This window comes from Myotis daubentonii, chromosome 16, assembly GCF_963259705.1.
Source record: "Myotis daubentonii chromosome 16, mMyoDau2.1, whole genome shotgun sequence".
NCBI lineage: Eukaryota > Metazoa > Chordata > Mammalia > Chiroptera > Vespertilionidae > Myotis > Myotis daubentonii.
This window is the reverse complement of record NC_081855.1, coordinates 53030171-53046127: the sequence shown is the minus strand read 5'-3', so window position 1 is coordinate 53046127 and position 15957 is coordinate 53030171. Positions and strand designations below refer to the sequence as shown.

The window sequence follows — 15957 nt, the reverse complement described above, 5'->3', positions numbered from 1 at the left end:
TCCCGCCCCGGCCCTCCAGTGCCCGCTGCTGAGTTGGCCTGGAGACGGCCGTGTGCTTCTCCCAACCAGGGCCCGAGCCTGATTTTTCCACCCGAGTTGGCTGGCCAGGGTGCCAGGCTGTGGAATGTCGGCTCCAGAATGGACTCCGGCCTGTTGATTTTGTGCTGTTTCCTGGGAGGCCTGGCGTGGGGCCTGGTGTTCCGGGTTGGGGGGCCGTGAGTTGGTCCACACGGGCGGGATCAAGGACTAGGGTAAGAGGAGGGACCGAGCCAGGATCCCCGGAAGGGTCAGGACTCAGAGCCGTGGCGGAGGGCTGGTGCTGGGGATGGCAGGCTGTGGGAAAGGGTGAAGAGCCATTGCCTTCATCTTGGGCTAATAGTTAAGACGGAAGGTGGGGGTTGGGGGGCTGAGAGGGAAGTCAAGAGCTCAAAAGTTGGAGACAACATGGGTGGAGTACAGACGGGGATCCCTTCCGCCCTCTCTGGTCCCTGCTACTCCTCTGATCCCTGATCCTCAGCATGGAGGAACCTGAGGATGGGTCCCATCAAATCCAGGCAACTTGACCAAACCCTCACGGTCACCCCAATCCCTTCTGCAGCTGTTCAAACACAGTCCTCTTCTTGTCTGATGCCACTGCTGTGTGTGCTTTGAAAAGGGATGGGGACCAGGAACATGGGGGCCTGGTTAAGTACAGGAGGGGGCACCAGGTGACGACATCTGAGGCAGCCAGTGTTGAGGAGCACTTTGCAATGCAATGGAAAAAGTATACGCAGGCCCAGTCAGCATGAACAGGAGGTCACTGTTTGATCCCGGTCAAGGGCACATGCCCGGATTGTGGGCTGGATCCCCAGTGCAGGACAGGTAGGAGGCAGCCGATCAATTCTCTCTCATCCTTGATGTTTCTATATCTCTCTCCCTCTCCCTTCCTCTCTGAAATCAATAAGAATATATATTTTTTTAAAGAGTAATATGCAGAATTCTGCCTATAAGGGCTGAAAAGGCTCATCTCTTTGTCTAGAGCAGTGATGGCGAACCTTTTGAGCTCGGCATGTCAGCATTTTGAAAAACCCTAACTTAACTCTAGTGCTGTGTCACATATAGAAATTTTTTGATATTTGCAACCATAGTAAAACAAAGACATATTTTTGATATTTATTTTATATACTTAAATGCCATTTAACAAAGAAAAATCAACCAAAAAAATGAGTTCACGTGTCACCTCTGACACGCGTGTCATAGGTTCGCCATCACTGGTCTAGATGGTGATATTGGGTTGCTTGTTGCAATCTGTTCTGCATATTATACATGTTTAATGTTTTATAGACATCTTAACAAACAGACTAAAAGTATCTGGCACCTCCTGAGGACCTCCTGGGTGCGCACCCCCACCCCACCCCCACCCCCGCACTGGGGAGTGGAGTTGACAGGTGACCTGACAGGCCGCTCTCAGGGAGCGACAGGTAGGCTGGGGCCTTCCCTCACGGGGGGCCTCCCTTCTGCGCTCTTGCAGACGAGGGGCTATGGGACATCCTCATCAAAGACATCCCCAAGGAGGTGACCTCCTACACGTTCAGCATGGACATCCTGAAGCCAGGCGTGAGCTACGACTTCCGGGTCATTGCAGTCAACGACTACGGCTTCGGCACCCCCAGCAGCCCCTCCCAGTCGGTGCCAGGTACCAACCAGCCTGTGGGTGAGGGGTGCAGGGGCTGGGCAGTGGGGAAGGAGGGGAGGCAGCAGAGCCCTGGGAGCACGGGGATGGGGCCCAAAATGCCCTGTCCCCTCAGTGCCCCGAAACAGCCCTGGGCCAGGGCCCAAGTCAGGGTTCAGCTTCGGAAGAAACTGGGGACGGACAATGCTCCTGTGGGTTCCTTTTCAAGGACTTCGAAGCCCTGGGCAGGGGGCCCAGCCGGCTTGTGGACGAATCAGTGGGCCCAACATGGGAGCTTCCTGAGCTCATCAGCCAGGAGATTCAAGGGCGCCAGGCCATAAACTGTGTGTCTCCATAGAAACCGAGCCCCAAACAGACAGTCAGCGGCCCACAGAACACACAGACAGGCCTGGACCAGCTGATGGAGCAGGGCCCCGGTGGGGTGGCCTGCCATCTCCCCTTCTCCTCTCCCCGTTCTCCCCGTCCGGCGTGTCTCAGCTCAGAAGGGGCCTCTACGACCAAAACCCATGACCCCAAAGCTAAGCACTGACCACTTAATCCCAAGGCCGCTTCCCCCAGGGCAGACATGTACCTCAGAGCTTCTACTCACGGGGGAGTTTCCAACCCCCGCCGCCTCCCTCCTCCCACACACTCCCACCCTTGCCAGATTGACAGCACCGATCGTGGGAAATAAATAAATGCTTGAGGCTGAAATAGGAGCCAGCCCGCCTCGGGCAGCAGCGTGGATTAGACGGGCGGTACAGAAAGCAAGTACTGGGGGCTTCAAAGAAGGGGAGCCCTCCCTGGAGAGGCATTTGAAAGACCCGCCCATGTCCTCTCCCAACCACCCTGCTTTCTGCTACCAGAGAAAGATTCCGTCCCACCTGACCCTGGGGACAGACCCTCCCAGGCCCAGCACAGGCCAGACAAGCACCTTTCCAACGCAAGGTTGGCCCTGCCTGTCCAGCTAGGCCGTGGGTGGCAATGGAAAAGTAAAAGGAGCCTGGCCGGCACGGCTCAGTGGTTGAGCTTCGACCTATGAACCAGGAGGTCATGGTTTGATTCCCGGTCGAGGCACATGCCTGGGTTGCAGGCTCGATCCCCAGTGTGAGGTGTGCAGGAGGCAGCCGATCAATGATTCTCTCTCATCATTGATGTTTCTATCTCTCTCTCCCTCTCCCTCCCTCTCTGAAATCAATAAAAAAAATATTCTTATATAAAAAAAGAAAAAATAGCAAACACACCATCCCTCCTCCACTGCAGCCCGTGTCTCCAGCAGACATTACGAGTCCATCCGGGCACTGTTTCCTCGTGAGTCCAGAAGCAACCTCAGCACACGTCTCAAAACAGCCTCCAGGGACCCAGCTGATCAGAGCTGGCACTTGAGATGATTGCCCCTCCCAGCCTTGTCGTAGGCTTGACCTCCTTCAGAGGGCACAGGCCCCGCCTACCCATAGACTGAGAGCAGGACGTAGGGACCCCACTGCAAGGGAGGTTTGGAGGCAAGAGGGGCCCAGCACCCTGGCCCTGACGCCCCACCCGTGTTCCAGCCCAGAAAACCAACCCGTTCTACGAGGAGTGGTGGTTCCTGGTGGTGGTCGCCCTGGTCGGCCTCATCTTCATCCTGCTCCTGGTCTTTGTGCTCATCATCCGGGGCCAGAGCAAGAAGTACGCCAAGAAGACGGACTCAGGTGAGCCAGCACCCAGCCTGCCGGCGGGGCTGGGCCTTCCCGTGTCCGCCTCCCTTTTGCAGCGGCGGGTGGAGGTCTCTCCCGGAAGTGCATCTGCTCCCACAGGTGGGGCAGCCCGGGCTTCCCACCCAGTCTCCATCTCTTAGTCTGGTTTCAGCTCTAGCAAGAGACGGAGGGGGCAGCCGGCCAGGTGGGGAGAAGGGAGGCGGGGGAGGGGACGCTGCCCAGCGTGAAGGGATGGTGTGACCGAGCCATGCCAACCTGCCCCCCCAGGGAACAGTGGCAAGGCTGGTGCCCTGGGCCATGGGGAGATGATGAGCTTGGATGAGAGCAGTTTCCCTGCCCTGGAACTCAACAACCGGCGCCTCTCCGTCAAGAACTCCTTCTGCCGGAAGAACGGCCTGTACACCAGGTAGCGGCCCTCTGCGTGGGGGATGGGAGGACGGGGGTTGGAGGGCCAGCAGTGCCCGGCTGGGGAGGGCCACAGAGCAGGCAGTGCCCACTCGGCTCACCCTGTCCCAGAAACGGCTTCCACCCCGGTGAGGGCCCACAGCCCGGACGAGGGCACACTGGCGAGAAAGGAGGTGGGTACAGGGGTTTCCACCAATCACGGCAGAAGGCCAATAACTTGCAGTTTTGCAAACGGGCCGCTGCCATCTGAAGCCAGCCGTTCCTGGCACAGCCCGAAGCCATGATACCCACTTGCCCCCAAGGGGAGACGGGCCTGACCAAGGCTGGGCAGACCCACCTGAGTGAGAGGCCCCAGGAGCTCCCCACGATCGTGGACGCCCCACCTGCCCCCTCCCAGGAAAGGAAAGACACCCCGAGTGTAGCTACGTCTCCCCTGGTCCTCCCACTGCCTGCTGTCATTGCAGAACACTTTCTCCCACCCCCGCCCCCCAAGTCCGCACTCTCAGCATCGTCCCCCAAGGGCAGCATCTAAGAGCCCACCAGGAAGGACGAGGTTGGTGGCATGCCAGCTCTCTCCCCCACGTCCCTCCAACCCCAGGCCCTCCTACCGACTCCGTGGCCAAGGGCAGGGGCAGCTCACAAAACGTCTCTGTCTGGTCCCGGAGGGAAGAGGCGATGTGTGTGTTCCTCAGGGGGGGGGGGGGGGGGTGGCGGTGGCGGTGGGGGTCGGGGTGCTGGCCAACGAGGCCCACTCTCACCCTCTGAGAAAGCCAGCTTTCCAAAGAAAGGGACGTTTGAGGCCTCGGTGGCAGGCCCAGCATGGCCACCACCGTCTCGCCAGGCTGGCTCCAGGGCCCTGCCACACGGAACAAGGGGCGTTTCACCGCCGGCCTGGCCTGGCCTGCCTCTCGCACCCACAGTGCACACACACCGCAGCCCTGACTGCCCCTGCACCGCTGGGCCTGCACAGAATTCCCGTCTGCACTGAAGGAGCCCCAGGCTCCAGCCCGACCCAGCCCTGGGGACATGCCAGCCCCCACTCACCTGCAAGTCACGAGGGCAGCTTAGCGCGGCACCCCGTCTTCTCCCTCCTCCGTGCCGTGTGCTTGCCTGTCTTGCCTACATGAAGCCTCGGCTAGTGCTGTTCCTGCTTTATTTTTAGTGTAAAGACGCGCTCTGTCGATTGGAACAAAATCAGTGCAGAGACGGCACCAGAGGTTGGAGGGGCATGGGGTTGCCTGTGGCATGTTTCTGGGTCGCGGGACTGTTCTCAGAGCAGCGTTTCTGCAGCGTGCGGCGTCCAGCCCCTGTGCGGACAGCTGGGGCTCAGAGCCACAGTGCCAGAGCAGGCTGGGCAGAGGCTGGGGTGTCAGGCCCTGGGCAGTACCCCCTCGCACCCCGTCCTGAGGGCAGAGTGGTAGAGGACCCCAGGCCCGCCCACTCCTCACCCTCAGCCCACGTGGCCCAGGAGCCCGCAGCCCCGGTCTCCAGCCCGCAGGCATCCGTGGCAGGAGGCGTGCCAGGCGTGTGTCCTCTGGTGACTCGCAGCCAGGCCTCTCCCTCACCCGGAAATGCACGACTCTCCCCGGGGCTGAGTTCTCAAAGGTGGGGCCAGACGTAGCCGTAGCCGGGAGCCACAGCGATCTCCGAGCTGATCTGAGGGAGGGAGGCGGTGCTTTCCTGGCTCTCTGACCCCAGTGCTGACTCTGAGGCTCACCTGTGCGTTAATGATGGCGAACCTTTTGAGCTTGGCATGTCAGCATTTTGAAAAACCCTAACTTAACTCTGGTGCCGTGTCACATATAGAAATTTTTGGATATTTGCAACCATAGTAAAACAAAGATTTATATTTTTGATATTTATTTTATATATTTAAATGCCATTTAACAAAGAAAAATCAACCAAAAAATGAGTTCGCGTGTCACCTCTGACACGAGTGTCATAGGTTCGCCATCACTGGTTTAGGAAGTGCGTGGAGAGTTTGTTACAGTGCAGGTCTCAGGCCTCCCCTGAGGGTTCGATTCGGGAGGTCTCAGGGGCCTCGGGGCTGTGTCACATTCACTGCCAGGTGATGCTGAGGCCTGCGGTCCTAGAAGCACAGGTGGAGGATCAAGGTGCACCCCACCGCCACTCCCCCACCCCCCATCCCCCCCCCCACACACACAGACACACACACACACACACACACACACACACACCCCTGGAGCTCATTCAAGAGCTCAGCCCAGCACCCTCAGCACCTGGGCCTCCCCCACCCCAGGTGGGGCCCCCAGCCCAAGTGCCACCTTCCAGGGCACAGGGATCCGAGGGCCTTCCTGCCTCCAGGCCTCTCGGGGCCTCCCCGGACCGGGGACCAGAGGAGGCTGCTCTGAGTGAGGCCACCTCTCAGCCCCTCCCCTCCCTTCTCTCTAGGTCTCCGCCCCGGCCTAGCCCGGGCAGCCTGCACTACTCCGATGAGGACGTCACCAAGTACAACGACCTCATCCAGGCAGAGAGCAGCAGCCTGACCGAGAAGCCCTCGGAAGTCTCCGACTCTCAGGTGAGGGGCGCTGGACGGGGCGGAGCAGGCCCTCCCAAGAGCTGGCCTGCATGGCAGCCCGTGCGGGCCCAGCTCCTCCCCTTCGTGGGCGACTCAGGGGCCCCAGCAAGCGATGTGGAAGTCGGATACAGGCCAGCTGCCACCTCCCAGGGTCTGCTCAGAGTTTGCGCCCGGGGCTCATGGGGTCCCTGGAACCATGATCCTGTGAGACACCCCGAGACCGTGGTCCTCACACTCTCAGGAGGCACCGCATGCTCCGTCACTCAGTAGCTCGGGCCTGTCAAGACCCGTGAAGGCGAGGAGAGGGAGGTTGACACAGCAGCCTGTCTTGCCTGAGCCCGGAGAACCGATACACTGAGCTAGTCGGGGTCAGAGTGCACCCCAGAAATGGAAGGCTGGGTGCCCTGGAGCCCCACGGCTGGGAGGCAGCAGGGACTGGGACGGCATCAAAGCTTTGGAGGTTCAGACCTGAGGTTGAATCCTGGCTCTGCTGCCGGTGAGCTGGGGCGTCCTGGGTGGTAGGGAAGCTCTCTGAGCCTCAGTGTCTCCATCTGTAGAATGGGCAGGATAGCAGCAGGCTCTGGGGGTCTGTGGGGGGGATTCGCTGAGATTAGGCAGAGAGAAGCTTAGCACAGGGCCCAGCATGCGGCAGCCATTCAGTAAGTGTCAGCTCACGTATTAAGGAGGGGACGGTGCCTCTGGGAGACAGAGCCTCAGAGCGGCTGCCGTTAGGTGGGCCACGCGGGGACACTCTGTCCCAGGCTGAGGGGAGAGGGGGCTGAGTGCGTTCCGATGGGGTGATGTCACAGCCTCCCACCCCAGCCCTCTCGCCCTTGGCCATGCCTGGTGGTTGCCCGGGAAGGACCAAGAAAGGCCACTGTGTCCCACGCCCTGGACCTTTCTGCCCGGTCCTGGGAGAGGACGAGAAGGAAGAGGTGCCAGCAGGGAGCAGGGCTGTGGGCCGTGTGGGAGGTGCCAGCCGGCCTGGGATCAGGCTGTGGGCCTCGTGGACCAGGGCCCCTCGCCCACAGCTGCCTTGTTCGGCTCCAGGGTTTCTGATGGGCTCGGTGGAGCCAGGGAGGCGGGAGCTCACGCCCCTGCTCAGCTGGCAGGGACAGAGACCCCAGCTCAGCCTGGCGCCCAGGGACTCATGTGACTCAGACCCTGGCATCCTGTTCGGAGAATTTAACCCCTTGCAGCCACGTGCATATGGGGACTCACAAGGCCATGCTTCCCTGAAGCATGGTTTTTCTCTTCCCCCCCACCCCAAACACGGTGATGAGCAGTTGGATTCTAGGCACTCAAGGTAAAGTTCAAAAACATAAGGAGTTCAGCTCCGACCTGTCCAAGGGCTGTCCCAGGGATGTGTGAAGCGAGAGTCGGGCCCGGGCAGTGCCAGGCGGGACCATTTGGGTCTGCTTGCTCTGGAACGGTCCCTCAGCTGCAGCCTGACCCCTGTGCCTCCGGGTCAGATGGGAATTTGTGCCGTGACAGCTAAGGAGGCCGGATGTCAGTGTCTGTCTGGGGTGGTGAGGGTGGTGGGTGCAGGACTCATTCTTGAGCCTGTACCCTGAGGCCATGGAGGTGATGGGGATGCAGCCCTGGCTCCCGGGAGCTCCCTGAGGGCTGGCGGGGACAGAAGAGACAGGCGCCAGCCTCCCTCTGAGGCCCTTGTCACCAGCATAAGGAAATCCTGTGACTGGTCTCTCGCCCCCGCGAGGACCAGCCCGACTGCAGACAGCGTGTAGATTGTGGGGCGTCCCCTGTTGCGACTTTCAATCTGGGGCTCATGGTGGGTGCCCCACAATGTGAATCCTGCTGGGGCATGGCCCTCAGCGTCAGGGACAGCGGGCGCCCCTCCGTGGGCTGCTCTGGAGACCCTGTCCTTTGAAGCCCGCTCCCCCAGGCCCTCTAAGGGTGAGCCGTGCATGTGCCGCCTGGTTTATGTTCTAAGTCAGACCACCCAACACTCCCTCTCCAGCACGGGAGGAAAATACCAGCCGGATCCCTGTGATATGGTCGGCCATAAACAAAATGTCCCGGTTTCTTATAAACAGACACACATGATAGGAGGTGAGAAAGGCTGTGGTGAAGGCTGGGGGCTGGCTGTCCCCAGTGGGCTCGGGGTGGGGGTGGGGGTGGGGGCTGGGCCTCCAGGACTGGGGGAAAAGGGTTCCAGGCCTGGGGGTGGGGGTGGGGGATCAAGGCTGAGGCTTAAAGGGCCTGTGGCTTGTTTGATGGAACTTCTAAAAACCAAGTGTGGCTTCATTCCAACTTGGTTTTCAAAGTAAGAGCCCAAGCTTGGAATAAAAGTTTCCTGGTTAGCGCACAAGCAGAGCTCCGTGGAAAGGAAGTTCCAAGCCGGGCACCCGCTCCTGATCGCTGCTCCGTTCTCTGTGCGATCCTGGCAGCCCAGCTAAGCTCATAAGCCGATGTGGAGAAGTACAGAAACATACAGGACAAACCAGATTTTATGTCGTTTTTATTGAGCACCCCATCAAAATAGTGAATGTTTATGGAGTCCACTCCAGGAGTGATGCCAAGGATTATTCCAGAATGGCACCACCTAACCCTCTAGAACAGCGGCCACCAACCGGTGGTCCACGGACCACTGGCGGTCCGTGAGGTCCGTGAGGTCCGAAAGGTTGGCGACCGCTGCTCTAGGAAACCTGGTGGGTTTATCGCTATTTTCAGGTAAAGAAAAGGAGAAGAGTGGGTGGGGGAGCCCCCTAAAGGAAGCCAGACTCCGCCTCTAGGCCTCCTGCACACCTACTGTGCGCCACCACGCACAGGTTGGGCTCTCTGTGGCAGCTGGGAGGGGTAAGCACTGCGTTTGTCCTCCATGGAGCCCATTCATTCCTTCCTTGGTGCATTTGTTCAGCAGATATTTGTTCTGCACCCGCTAAACAGTACCAGGCACCCTGTACAGGTGGCGGCTCCAGTAATGAGCAAGGCAGGCTCTTATGAATGTTGTATTGTGATCTATGAGGGAAGACCCCACGTGTGTAAATAGTCATGTTTTCATGTCTCATTAAAGTATTGTCACCACAGTAACTAACTTCGGGAGGGAAGTGGTGAGCCAAGGGCTTCCTGTTTCCTGCGGCACAGAGAAAGCACTGTGAGAAATCCTGGGGGAAGATCGGGTTCTCCTGGAAGCCCCCGGAGAGCTGCCTGGAGGAGGTGGCATTTTGGCCGGAAGTGTGACAGGACTGGCTCATGCATAGGAGGGAGGAGTGTGGGTTCGTGTCTGGCTGCCGTGTGGTGAATGAAGCCACACTTCATTTTCAGAAGTTCCATCTGAGTTCTGCCACCGCCCTCCCTCTGCTGAGTATGCCCCACCCTTTCTTAGTGCTCGCTCTTGTCCATCAGATTGGACCATGAGTCTCATAGGTTCCGCGACGCCCATCTCCCGCTTCTCCTTAGCCGGGAGGAGCCCAGATTATGCCAAACTGTAAACACGCTGCAGGCAGGACCAAGGGAGACTGGGGAGGAGATGGCACTTGTTGCTGTGCCGAGCCCTGCGCTTTCTACATTCTCATTCAACATCTTGCCGCCCTGCCGTGCAGATGGGAAGATCCCCACGTAACAGTTGGGGAAACTGAGGCTCTGAAGTCAAGCAGCATGCCTTTGGTCACAGAGCTCAGAAACGCAGCCGGTGGAGATTTAAGTCTAGGTCCGGCTGGCTCTGAGGCCGGGTCCCCTGCAGCCTGGCCTCCCCGCCCAGCTGCCCGGCATAGAGGGGAGATCGACCCTGACCCCACCCCACACCCCACACTCCCCTGGCCACAGGGTGGCCTCTGACAGCTGAGGGCGGGCGCACACTGGCTATCACCTGATCTGTAAGGACACAGGTAGCCTGCGTGATGTTGTGTCTGAGATGAATGTTTGTGGGAGATTCCCAGCTATTTTAGTACCAGGAGCCCCGAACCCTGACAAAATTGTGCCTCCAGAGGGCAAGCAGAGAGGGAGACCCTGAGCATGTCCCCCCACCCTGCCCCACTGCTGAGCCCCAGGCTACAGCCTGTGCAGGAGGGGCTGGCTCCAGGGGTAAAGGCATCGGAGGGGACAGACTCACGCCGGCTTCAGGCTGGACTGGGTGCAAGCAGCGCCTGAGACCACAGCCCTGGGTACAGTCCCTAAAGGGGCTGCACGGGGTGACCTCCTGTCATCTGGGCAAGACGTTCCCACATGACATGGTGAGACCCAGCAGGACGAGGGCACCCTGCCTGGCACCAGGGTCTCCACATGCCCGCAAGCCTGTATGGAACCCTCCCATCTCCCGCCGAGTTGGTGCCGAATTCCCGCCTCTAGAAACGAGCAGAAAAGCGAAAGGCTTTCTTTCCTCTGCTCCCTCTCTTTTGTTCCTGTCTTTTCTTGGGGTCCTTCCTCCTGCTGGCCCCCTCCTGGCTCCCATCACCAGGGCTGGAGTCTGAGCTCCCCCCTACACCCCCCTCCCCCCCAGGCCCTGGTAATTGCTGATTGAGTAGCTTTGAGTTGCTGTTAAGAGGCCCAGAGCTGAGACAGTTGCCTGATTGCCTGGCCGCCTGGCGGGGCTGCCCATGAAAGGCCCCCTTTGTGCTGGGCCGTCACTGGGAAGCTGCATTCAATTACCGAGGGCCGAGCTCGAGAGTTGAAAGCCCGAATGGGAGCCCCTGGTCCCCCCTCGCTTTCTTCTCTTCTCACCCCACCCCCACCCAGAAAAGAAACAGATGTTCCAGGAGAAGGAGGCCGAGAGCAGGCGCTGATGCAAGAACCCCTTCCTTTGGCCTGGGAGAGCTGGGGGGAGGCGGCAGGCAGGAAGCTAACCCCCAGCCCATTTGGCTCCCAGCTCTTCCTTCTCTCCCTTTCCCCTCCCCCCTCAGGAATGCTGCCCCACAGAGTGACTGGCACACAGTAGGTGCTCAACAGATGGTAGCAGGCACCAGGGAGGTGATTGGATGAATGAGCTTTGGGATCTGAGCCCCGCAACGGGCCGGGCTGGGCTGAGAGACCAGTTCCCCAGCCTCCCAGACAGGCCTCTCCCTTCTACAAGGGGTAGGGCGGGGGAGGGGAGAGGGTGGGAGCTGCCCCAGCAGAGTCAGCCTCCCCCACCCCCTGGCCTCTTCTGATCCCTCCTGGTGGGGCTTCCAGGCCCCTCCCACCCAGACCCACCCTCACTCTCTCCCTAACAATACCTTTCACAGCCTTCTTGCTGATGGAGGTCATTTCACCCTCGGCCTGCAGGGACCCACCCATCTTCCAGACAGGGATGCTGAGGCCCAGAGAAGCTCCCACAGTCACCTCCTTCCCCAGACACCATCCCCTCTGGGATGGGCCCGAAGTGGCCTGGCGATTCCTCCCCAAGACTGAGGCCCCGGGCCGGCCACAGTTCTCAAACCTCTAGCAACTATCCCAGCCAGTCAGTGGGTGCCCTGCTAGAGAGACTGTGGCTCTCCCTTCAGCCCCCGACCCTCACCAACCCTCGCTGCCCCTGGACCAGAGGGACCCCCAGCCTCCTGGCATCACTACTGCCTGCCCAGACCTCTCTGCTTCCGGGCCAACCTCACCACAGCCCAGCATCAGGTGCCCCCCGACCCCTCCCACTCTTGGCATATGGAGCCCTGTCTGTGCGGCCCCTTTGTTCCCTCCTGGCCCGGCAGCTGGGCAGGAGGCAGAGAAAGGGGCTGGTATTGTGCTGCACCTCGTCCGGGGGAGACCAGCGAGGGACTTCCCATTGTCTTGGTCTTGGGGTTTCCTGCTGGGAAGAGGGGTGAGGAGGGTGAGTGTCAGCAGCAGGGACTGTGAGGGTGCGGAGGAGGAGAGGGGCCAGCGGACATAAATTAGCAGACTGACTAGGGAGCATTTATCTCCCGGGAGGGGACAGGGCTCTCTTTCCCCCTCTTGTGACCTCTGGGCATGTGTGGGCTTTGGGAAAATCAGGCAGCTCTGAGTTCAAGCCCAGCTCTTCCGTTTCTTTGGGCAAAAGGTAGAGGTGCGACAATTCACTGGCTGCAGGCAGAGGTGCGACAATTCACCAGGGAACTCAGGTCGGTTTCCGTAGATGGGCTCACGATGGTTCTGTGCACTGTAGATACTGCTCTTGAGGGTCTAGAGGCCCTAGGGACTTCCGGTTCCCGAGAACACGTGCACATGACAGATCCCACGGCTCGGACCGAGTGGGCAAGGCCAGCTCTCCCGCTCCCCTACCTGCAAAGCAGGACGCGCTGATGGCCCCAGGCTGGCTTGCGTTGGGCTCGCTGGGCTCCTGGCTGTAGTGTTTCTCGAGTGTGTTTTATTGAAGTTGAGGACGTTTTATTGAAGTTGAGTCCAAGCGCGCATTTGCTGGGCAGAGACGAGGCAACCTGAGTACAGTCGTCTGAACTGCGTTTTTGTTTTGTTGTTGTTTTGCAGAAACAGAGGAATGGGGAGAGAGAGGAGAGAGAGAGAGGAGAGAGAGAGAGGAGAGAGAGAGAGAGAGAGAGAGAGAGAGAGAGAGAGAGAGAGGCATCGATGTGTTGCCCCACGTAGGGACGCATTCATTGGCTGCTCCTTGTAGGTGCCCTGACCAAGAGATTGAACCCACAGCCTTGGCGTATCGGGACGATGCTCTAACCAGCTGAGCCACCGGGCCAGGGCCCTGCGCTGTGTTCTGTTTGGCGTGTACTGTTCGCTAACATCCGAGAGCCTCTCTTCCAGGGAGTTAGCTGTCAGGGCGTCCCATCTGCTGCCTTCTTCTTCTCCAAACACTGCCGGGAGCTTGGGGTGGGGGAGGGCGGTGCTATTTTTAGCTGCACAGTTCAGCTCCCGAAGCCGTTTTACTTCGCATCCCAGATCCACTCCTGCCTCGTGATGGTTCCCCTCCCCATAGGCAGATGGAGTGCACCCAAGGACACCCCGTCCCGGCAGCGATAAGAACGAATGTAATGCCTTCTGTTGCTTTGCAAAAGCTTCGGGATGGTCCTCGGTGACCGTCGGACCCCTTGTGGCTCTTGTTCTCGTGCTGGTTGTATGATTGAGTGTGGCTTTCGTTCCAGATCCCACGTGGGTGGGCAGTGCCGGGAGATTCTACAGGTCTCCCCTCCTGGCCCTGGCCCTGGCCCTGGCCCCCGTCACGCAGTAAGTCAGGGGCTGGACCTAGGCCGCCGCTCAGTTTACCCGGCGTGAACCTCTGCTTTGAAACGTAGGTTTTGTTATCATTCAGGTCTGGCGAGGCCAACAGGTCGGGAGACAGTGGCCTCTGAAAGATGGTTTGCGCCTCACGGGTCCCAAGAAGAAGGCACACACTCGGTGCCCCCCAGGACCTCCCAGGACCCCCCGGGGAAGCCGCCAGCAGGCAGGGGAGCAGGAAGAAGACGTGGGCAGGAGCCTTGACGGTGGTGCCCACGGGAAAGTCAAAGCCGGGGAAGCAGGCTTAGGGGAGGCCAGTGAATTCAGGGGCTCTGGGGGGTAGGGGCTGGCCCTGGGGTGGTTAGGAACAGAGAACAGTGGGTGAGCGTGTGGGAGCCCATTCGATGGGCTGTGGGCTCTGAAATCAGCTCATCGTCTGAGGATGGACCCGCCCTGGGAGGGGCAGTCCCTCCAGGGGCAGCAGGGCCCCAGGTGTCAAAGCATGAGAAATACCACAAATAAAAAGGCAGGGTTCATTCACCCTCAAAAACACTCCGGGAGGGAAGGAAGCCAGACACAAAAGGCACACATTGAGCCCTGGCCTGTTTGGCTCAGTGGGTAGAGCGTCGCCCTGCGGACCGAAGGGTCCCGGGTTCAATTCCTATCAAGGGCCTGTCACTCAGGTTCCTCCCAGGCCCAGGCCCTGGTCGGGGCACGTGCAGGAGTCAACCAATCAGTGTGTTTCTCGCACATCGATATTTCTCTCTGTCTCTCCCTCTCTCTTCCTCTCTCCCTAAAAATCAATGGAGAAATATCCTTGGGTGAGGATTCACCAAAAAATACAAAATCCGCCAGCTCTGTGCCGGGACCTGCTCCGAAGGACGCACAAGGCAGGCCAAAGGGGGCACCATACCCTCGGGCCCGTGCGGGGAGCTGAAGGGCCCGGTCCCACATTCAGACCAGAGCCCTCCGCGCCTCCCAGCGCTGAGCACCCGCCTGTCCCCACCGCGCCCCTGACACCTGATCTCTGTCCCCCCAGGGAAGCGACAGCGAGTACGAGGTCGACCAGAACCACCAGAAGGCCCACTCCTTCGTCAACCACTACATCAGCGACCCCACCTACTACAACTCCTGGCGGCGCCAGCAGAAGGGCATCTCGCGGGCCCAGGCCTACAGCTACACGGAGAGCGACTCGGGGGAGCCGGACCACGCCGCCGCGGCCAACAGCGGCGTCCAGCAGGGCAGCCTCTTCCGGCCCAAGGCCAGTCGGACCCCCACGCCCCAGAACCCCCCCAACCCCCCGAGCCAGCAGAGCACCCTCTACCGCCCCCCCAGCAGCCTGGCCCCCGGCTCCCGGGCTCCTATAGCAGGATTTTCATCATTCGTTTGACGTCCGAAGAGGAACAAGAGAGACGGCACCGGACTCCCCTCCACCGTCCCCGCACCGCCTGCCAGAAAACAAAAACACCAGGAAACCGAGTCAACTGTTCAACCTCCTGAGTTTATTTTTCCGGAGATTCCAGGGCCAGCAGAGCCGGAGGGGGAAGGAGGGAGGAGAAAACCAGGAGCCCACGTGTGGCCAGCGGTCGGTCAGCTTCGTGACTGCGGGTGGGCGCAGAGCTGCGGGAGCCGCCGGGGGGCACAGGACTGGAGAGAGGAGGAGAAGAGGCACAGGGCCAGAGGGCTGCAAGGCAGGCCTGGCTGAGGGGAGAAGCTTCTGGAAGCCTGAGCGGCTGCCCGCCTTCCAACATGTGCTGGAGCGCTGGGCCCGCGGCTGGCTGGTGCTATGCAAGGATGGGTGTCGCTGGGCACAGCTCTCCTCTCTCTTCACCCAACCACTGCCATGTGTGTCCCTGTTACTAGTGGGCATTGGTGGTCCCTGCCACCCCCTGCTGCCCCCTGTCCTGCTCCTCACCCTCACGGCCCCCTCCTCACCCTCACGGCCCCCTCCTCACCCTCACTTCCCCCTCCTCTCACAGGCCCCTCCTCACCCTCAATGCCCCCCACTCCCTTACTCAACTTCCCCATCAAACATTTGAAAGGTGAGAATTTGCCTCCCTACCTCCTTGTTCCTAACATGCTTTTTTCTTGCAAATCTCGGAGAGGGTTCCTCAGGGCACAGGAGAGCCCCTCACCTCTCCCTCCCCAGCCCAGCCACCCCTTTACTTGAATTCACTTTCCTGAGCACAGGGGAGCGGAGATGAACTCGGGGACAGAGTAGGGGCGCGGGCCGGGCATCACAGGGGTAAGCGGGCGAAATGCAGGGAGTCGGGAATGTAAGACGGCCGCTTTGATTTCACTCTTTCTTCCAATTCAGGTACCATCTGCCCCCCCCCCCACCTCCCGCCTCCACCCCACCCTAGAGGAAGAGGGCAAAGGGAACCACCTGGACGAAGAAATTCCTCCTGTCACACATGCATGTGCACGCGCGCGCACACACACATACACACACACACACACACACACACGCCCCAGGCACCGGCAAGGAGCTGAGCCCAGGGAGCCTCTCCAAGAGAAACCCGTTGGTTCTTCTAGCCAAACCAGAGGCTCCCTCTCAGATCTGTGCTCCCCTCGCTCAG

At 60.0% G+C, this 15957-nt stretch overlaps 1 protein-coding gene across 3 annotated transcripts in view; it reads left to right on the top strand.

Annotated features, from left to right (window-relative positions):
* Nucleotides 1–15057, top strand: part of SDK2 (sidekick cell adhesion molecule 2) — a 201357-nt gene extending 186300 nt beyond the window's left edge. For all 3 annotated transcript variants that reach the window (XM_059671072.1, XM_059671071.1, XM_059671070.1), the window contains 5 exons: nucleotides 1511–1675; nucleotides 3202–3342; nucleotides 3616–3754; nucleotides 6166–6292; nucleotides 14418–15057. In XM_059671072.1, the coding sequence (XP_059527055.1) occupies nucleotides 1511–1675; nucleotides 3202–3342; nucleotides 3616–3754; nucleotides 6166–6292; nucleotides 14418–14768 (923 nt within the window). In that variant the 3' untranslated portion in view covers nucleotides 14769–15057. The remainder of the gene's footprint in view (nucleotides 1–1510; nucleotides 1676–3201; nucleotides 3343–3615; nucleotides 3755–6165; nucleotides 6293–14417) is intronic.
* The last annotated feature ends 900 nt before the right edge of the window (nucleotides 15058–15957 follow it).